The sequence below is a fragment of the Hakea prostrata genome, chromosome 3 (assembly GCF_041222555.1).
Source record: "Hakea prostrata isolate BN-2017 chromosome 3, UWA_Hpros_2, whole genome shotgun sequence".
Lineage (NCBI taxonomy): Eukaryota > Viridiplantae > Streptophyta > Magnoliopsida > Proteales > Proteaceae > Hakea > Hakea prostrata.
The window spans coordinates 1,375,364-1,382,784 of record NC_142602.1 but is presented as its reverse complement, the minus strand read 5'-3'; the positions used below and the strand labels follow the sequence as shown (position 1 = coordinate 1,382,784).

Genomic DNA, 7,421 nt, shown 5'->3' with positions numbered 1-7,421 from the left:
TCCAAAGCTTGCAGGCTCGAGTCCCGAGACAAATGATTCCATTTCCATTTCCATTTCCATTTCCATGAACTAATTAAATTAATTAATGATAGGTCATATCATAGGTGTTTGTTTTGACTTTTGAGTGGAAAAAGCTTTCTTTCTTTGGATGGAAATTTTGAATGATAGCTTTTTGAAGGTTCCAAATAGAATAGAATAGAATAGAATAGAATAGAAATAGGTAGGGTTTCCGGTTTCAGTCTCGTGAAGTTAGTTGCACAAGTAGACAGACAAGGACTGGAATCTGCTGATATAAATACAATTCGGCATTTCGGATTGGAGGAGTCAAGAGGGATTTTGTCTTTCTCAATAGATAGACATACATACATACATACACCATACTACCTGATACTATTAATGGTAAGTAGTAACCAAGTAGAGCTTGTTTGTTTGTTTGTTAGTTAGCTACAGCTACAAGCCTACAAGCCTACAAGCCTACAAGCTAGCAAGTAGCATGCAGCATCCCAATGGGGTTGATGGATTGAAGATATCAGATATGAACAACCCACCTATTCATTAATTTGATGCACTTAGATCTACCTAAATTTAGGATTTAGGATAGCAATACATGTAAAAAAATCAAGAATTATTATTAATCAAATTCTCAACCAAACCAAGCTCACCTTCTCTTCTCCCACTAATCTAATCGATTGTTCAACGCTGTTGATATTTTTATCCTAGAGTTTCGACGATCATGATTAAATTAGTCTGACATTAATTAATTCAACATACGCATTTTGCATTGTTGGGTGAAGGTGAAGAAGCTCCATCCACCCGTTTGTGTTGCACCTTGCGTGATGCGATGGTTTTCATGTAACTCTCGAGTCTCGACAATATATATATCAATTAAAATGCCAAAAAAAAATAATAATCTAAAAAGATAGAAAAAAATTTTATTTTAAAGACGGAAAATAAAAAATTTGGAAAGGACTCTTGGAAAAATAATAAAAAATATTATTTTTTAATAAAAAGAAAATGAGAAAGCGTGACTCGACTCGACTCGACTCGACTCGGGAGACAGCGGGAGATCGAGGACCCAAGGACCCAAGGACCCAAGGAAAGGATATTTCTTCTGGTAATTTGGGGTGTCATGAGTCATGAGTTGGATTGCTCGTCAAAGTGGAGCACTTTCGTTTAGTTTAACTAACTAAATGGAGCTTTCACAAATCTTTCTGGGATTTTATCATTTTCTCAGCAAGATTATGGAGAAAAGAAATTGAAAATTACTTTCTCTGTTTCTTCAACCAATTTCACTCTCTATTTTGTTTTGTCCCTCAAAAACCAATCCCTTGCTGTAGTAAAGCTCCAACCGATCTGGTTTCCATAAGTTTAATCTTTTTCTTCTCCATGATCGAAGATTGGGTTGGACTCTGTGGTGGAAAAATGAAGGTTTCGACTTTGGATTTTGTAACTCTCCTTGTTTTGGTCTCTCTTTTGATGATTGGGGCCGACGACATAGAGCAAAGCCGACAGACGGAGAGAATTTCAGGTGGCTCTCTCACCCCTTCTCTTTATCGTCTTTTAAGTTGGAAGCTTGAGCGTCTTCTTTCCATTTCTTTGTATCTTCAGGTTTCCATGAATTTGTGTGCTCACCTTTTGTTTACTGTAGTTCCCTTAGCTTTTTAACTACTGAGATTTTAGGTTTTTCTTTCGCTGATTCCCTCAGGGGTCTTTAGTTAGTTTCCATGGTTCTGCTTGTTACTCAAACTTCGCGACTTTTTGGGGATCAGCGGATTTAGGTTCTGTTCCATAGTAGGACTGATATTGTACTGAAAATTCCAGGGAAAAAAAAAAAAACCACGATTTTGTTTATTTCCAGCTTTGTGGTTGTTTTTGTTACTTGGCATTTTTAAGATTTGATACTCTTGTTTAGGTGTTGGGTACCCGGAATTCTTACACTCGCCACTGCACCATCACACCATCATTCACATATTTGAATTCACTTGAGACACTTCTCTTGTCTACTATTTTCCAAATAAATTCTCTACCGGGATCTCATATGGACCTTACGTTACCTCCTTTCGTCATCCTTAATTCTTCTTTTACTTTGAACACCTTGACTCTCTTTGTATATCTCCACAACATGGGGTGTCTTGATAGATAATACAGTCTCTATTACTCAACGTGTTTCCTTATCCTTTATAGTACCTTGGCACCTTACATCTAAGATGGTTGAGGTCTCTATTGTTCCTTTCCCCTTATCTATTATGTAAGTAGATTTTTAACCTTTTCTTCGTGCTGAGATTACCATAAAGATTTTCATATTTCTTCCCCCTTGCATTACCACAATCTTAGTTTTATTTCTTGCAAATATGTACCTTTCTAAATCCTCTACATCTTTTGTCATGTGTTTAAACCAATCTTATTAGACTTAATGGATTTTTAAACCTCATCATCCCACCACCAAGTCTGTTGGTTTATTTTGCAAAAAACTATACTTCTTTTGGAGGATAAAAGTTGCCCTTCTAAATCTGTTCACACAACTACATTGAAAGGTTTAATGAGATTGTCAGAATAATTCTGGTACTAGAGCTACATGAGTAAATCTTAAAATCCTTCGTGTTTGTTATGTATGCACCCATTTAATGCCTAAGAGCTATAAAGTCTATACAGTTCTAACTGGTTAAATTTCCACTTATGGAGCCTGATACCATTACCTTTCTGGTCAACCTTAGGAAGTGCTGGTGATGTTTTGGAAGATGATCCTGTTGGAAGGTTAAAAGTGTTTGTTTATGAGCTGCCAAGCAAATACAACAAGAAAATACTGCAGAAGGATCCTAGATGCCTTAACCACATGTTTGCTGCTGAAATCTACATGCATCGGTTTTTGTTAGGCAGTCCGGTTCGAACGCTCAATCCTGAAGAAGCTGACTGGTTCTACACCCCTGTATACACCACTTGTGACCTTACACCAAATGGACTTCCTTTGCCCTTCAAATCCCCCCGCATGATGCGGAGTGCAATTCAGCTGATCTCTTCAAACTGGCCTTACTGGAATAGGACAGAAGGGGCTGATCACTTCTTTGTTGTTCCACATGACTTTGGAGCTTGCTTTCACTATCAGGTAAATGGTACACATTCTTTTTCCACAACTCTCTTCAGAATAGTGCTTGGGTGTTGATATCTGGACAAAAGAAATTGTCATCTCCTCCATTGCCACTTGCGATGTACACTATAGCCACTTGATACAGGTGTGTTGGGTCTAATGCACCATTGGTTTACCCCCAAACAATAGTCTGACTGTCGCGCAGATAAAAACTGATTGTAATGGGCCACTTTGATTAGTCCCCAGTGTCAGATCAGATGGGGCACACTTTTTGTGGATGAGTAGACCCTAAAGTCCTGTGTCTACATGTCAACCTTAAGGCCAAATGGATTTGTTAAGTGACAGGAGTAGTTGTCATGATGTCTAGGGCAAACCAAGGCATTGTACAGGTTCAAAAGTCATTTTGATGTAAAAAATGAGACCGAGGTGCTTGCTTAGGCAACCTAGTTGACTACGGCGACTGGATGCCTTGGCAATTTACAAGACAAAATTAGAACGTTGAACATCTAGGGTTTTTGATGGAATGCATGGACATGTATGGGGTGGCACTTGATTAAATTTGGTCTGGCATCTGGCATCTGACATCTAAGATGTGCTTAATCCATAAGGTGTACACCTAATACATCAGTTGAGTTAGCAGAAACCGATCGTGATACGGCTTAAAATGATGAATCATTTTGAAGACACCATGAAATAAGGAGCGTCCATTTCAGTTCATGCTTACTAGTAGTTTTAAGATGAGTGTTTCTATTTGAAGTAATGTCCTAGAGAATACAGTTACCCGGAAATCTTATTTTTAAGGTCCCATGGCATCATAGCCCGCAGTGAGGACTCATTGCGACAGGCCTATCCAAGTGTTCTGTAGAGGATTTGCGGTTCCTGAATTCTATTTGATAAACTTTATCAGACCTATTGACATCTTATGGCCAATTTAACTTTAGTCTTCTGAATCCATATGTGAAAGGTTCCAGTCACTCAATTCAGTTTGCTCTAAGAAGTTGGGAGTATATATTCTCTTACATTTGCATTTATGTGCCACATGGGCTAGATTGCTTAGTTCTTTGCCAATTGCAGTCCATAACATATTCCTGCTGGTATGTTTTATTTGTCGTAAGAAAATATCAAATTCTGGTCTTCCTGAGCAGGTTAATGCAAATCTGAATCTATGAAGGTTCCATATTGTTTCATCTTGGCTGTGACTCATTTATGGTTGGTTCACGTGTGTTGTAGGAAGAGAAAGCTATTGAACGAGGGATTCTTCCATTGCTTCAGCGTGCTACCTTGGTTCAAACTTTTGGACAGAGAAATCATGTTTGTCTGAAGGAGGGTTCAATCACAATTCCTCCATATGCTCCTCCACAAAAAATGCAATCCCACCTGATTACCCCAGACACTCCACGCTCCATCTTTGTTTATTTCCGGGGTTTGTTTTATGATGTCGGAAATGACCCAGAAGGTGGTTATTATGCGAGGTATGTTTCTCCTGCACCTAAAATTTTAACAATTTGCAAATTATGAGATGTCAGCTATAAGTTAAAACTATAGGTGAGCCACATATTAAATAGCGTACAAGCATCATAAGTTATTTGCCATGGGATCATGTAGACTAGTGCATTTTGGATGCCAACTTGACTAGTTTTTTCTGTATTCCTTTATGGTGGTTATGTCAACTTGACTAGTGTTTTTTTAATTTTTATAGGGAGAGAGGGGGGGACAGTGTCGGGTGATGTGGAAACCAGAGTCTTTACCCATCTGGTGTCTTTAGATGTATTGGCAGCAGCCTGTGAAATAAACGTGGTAGCCCAGAAACCAAAGTGTGATGATCAATTATTTTGTTACCATTATGGATCTTCTTGGAGGGGGAGACAAACAGCGTAGATCTAGCATAATTGTTAAGCAGTTAAGACTGGTCTTTCAACCTGGAGATGCTATGAAATCCATAAGCTTTACAAAACTTGAGGCGTGTTAGCTGGTAGAATGTGCTGAGAACAAAAAGGCAATAGGTGCTGACCCATTTTGGAAACTCTGGCAGTTAATGCATGTTATTATTTTGTCTTCGTATGGCTCGGCTGGTTAAGGCCATGTCTTATCTGCAGTTAATTTATTTTGTAAGTGTTTAATGGCATGGGATCGTCTTTTAACTTGTGTGATTTTGATTGATTGCAGAGGGGCACGGGCATCAGTTTGGGAAAACTTCAAGGATAATCCACTGTTTGACATCTCCACCGAGCACCCAAGTACATATTATGAAGACATGCAGCGTGCTGTCTTCTGCTTGTGTCCCCTTGGGTGGGCCCCGTGGAGTCCTAGATTGGTTGAGGGAGTGATATTTGGATGTATTCCTGTTATCATAGCAGATGACATCGTGCTACCATTTGCGGATGCGATCCCGTGGGAGGAAATTGGGGTGTTTGTAGATGAGAAGGATGTTCCCAGGTTAGATACCATTCTCACGTCGATACCTCCAGAAGTAATATTGAGGAAGCAGAGGCTGCTTGCCAACCCTTCAATGAAGCAGGCTATGCTTTTCCCACAGCCTGCCCGGCCGGGAGATGCTTTCCATCAGATCCTGAATGGGCTGGCACGCAAGTTGCCTCATAATAACGAGAATGTTTACCTCAAGCCTGGTCAGAAGATCTTAAACTGGACTGAGGGTCCTGTGGGTGACCTGAAACCATGGTAGTATCAAGTAGCAAGTATCAAGTAGCAACACCAGCAGCATCTTCTTCTTCTTCTTCTTCCTTGGAATGGTTTCGCCTTGTCCCAAATTCAGTCAGTTTGCACAAAGCTGCTGGCTTCAATTCGTTCATACCAAAAAGTAACTGTAAATCTTCATTTGGTTGAAAGCCAAGACGATAACATTATACGAATCCCCGTTGGTCCTTTTTTGGTTTACGGTAGGTAGGTAGGTTGGTAGGGTGTTTTGGATCCTCTCCGCCGCGGAGAATATCTTCCGGAGAAAGCCCCCAATGAGCTTTGAGATGGTGTCACATGTAATATATTGATCTAATGGTTGGTTGGTTGGTTGTTTAGGATAAAACTCATGGATTTACCCTTGCTTGAAACCCAGAAATCCGGGAAAATTTGAGTCCATCTCTAACCCGATTTGCTTTGCTTTCTTGTTCCCGTCAAATCTTCTAATCAAGGCCTGCTACTGTATTAAAGCTCAATGGGCTTTCCCTAGGAGGGGATCCAAACCCATAATGTTATATTTCTGTGTATGAGGACTATTACATATGCTTACAAGGACAATTGAACTTGTGACAGTTAGCCACTTCATTAAAAAGTAAGGTTATTATCAGCGGAACGACCTTTCAATGGCAATTACCTTTGGCCAAAAAAAAAAAAAAAAAGGCAATTACCTATAATAATTTAATTTAAAGGTTATGTTAAATCTAGCGAATGCCTTTGGATTAGAATAACCTTTTGTGACATCTCTACAACTTTTCACGTGTATCTAATCCGTAGTCTGCTAAGCACTTGTGGTGCCCATACAGATCGATAAACCATCTTGATTGATTTCTCGAAGCCGATGAACTTGTGAAAACAAATGTGCCAAGGATCGAGCATTGATAAGCCAATTATTGACAAGATCAGTCAATAATACTCTTTATTGCGGTTTTGCAATATTTACTCATACACTGTTTGTCGAAGCTCATTCGAGGGGAAAAAATAAAAAATTTATCATCTGGTTGTTACTGTTATTTGCTATCAGAGTATCAGTCAGTCAGTAAATTCTTTAAGTAGTCTTAGGAAGTTAAAACGTCTTTATCTTCTTCTCACTCACTTTTGCTTAAAATATGATGGGTAACATGCTGGAGTCTTTTCAATATACGTTTGTTAATTTTCATAGTTTATTTATAAATTTTAAGAGTCAAAAGCACCTCTGCTTTTTCTTTTTATTTTTTTGCCAAAAACATCTCTGTTTTACAAAGGCATGAAAATGTCCTCTTTGTGTCTTTTGACACACATTATTGACATTATGACGTCTAGCTAAAAACTCATTTTGATCTAGAAGCATCAATTAATGTATGGATGATCAAAATTTTGACATATGACATACATATATATTTGGTACATGGTGCCCTTTTTCTATCATTATGTATTTTTTTGCAAAAAAATGACCAAATCAAAGTTATCCAAATAATAATGCAAGAATTCCTCCTTTTCCATGGCTTAAAAGCAAATCTCCACTCCTTTTTCTTTTTGCGTTAGAGTTTAAAAAAGAAATATAATTCAAGTCTCTCAATATAATATTCAATTGTATGGCATGGATATTGCCATTAAAAACAAAAAAACAAAAAGAAAAAAAACAAAAAAGAAATCTGTCCTACTC

General features: G+C 38.4%; 1 protein-coding gene across 1 annotated transcript; it reads left to right on the top strand.

The window, feature by feature from the left end:
• The first annotated feature begins 1,120 nt into the window (after positions 1–1,120).
• Positions 1,121–6,392, top strand: LOC149019858 (putative beta-1,4-xylosyltransferase IRX10L). Its single transcript, XM_089147847.1, has 4 exons — positions 1,121–1,528; positions 2,715–3,103; positions 4,316–4,557; positions 5,252–6,392. The coding sequence occupies exons 1-4, from the start codon at positions 1,387–1,389 to the stop codon at positions 5,766–5,768; spliced, it is 1,290 nt and encodes a 429-aa protein (XP_089003973.1). The 5' UTR covers positions 1,121–1,386; the 3' UTR covers positions 5,769–6,392.
• The last annotated feature ends 1,029 nt before the right edge of the window (positions 6,393–7,421 follow it).

Bases quoted from the DNA above. Each gene is read 5' to 3' on its own strand.
- LOC149019858 (XM_089147847.1), top strand. From the start codon at position 1,387: ATGATCGAAGATTGGGTTGGACTCTGTGGTGGAAAAATGAAGGTTTCG. The intron at 1,529-2,714 runs GTGGCTCTCTCA...GGTCAACCTTAG, and splicing joins ACAGACGGAGAGAATTTCAG to GAAGTGCTGGTGATGTTTTG. The intron at 4,558-5,251 runs GTATGTTTCTCC...GATTGATTGCAG, and splicing joins GAAGGTGGTTATTATGCGAG to AGGGGCACGGGCATCAGTTT.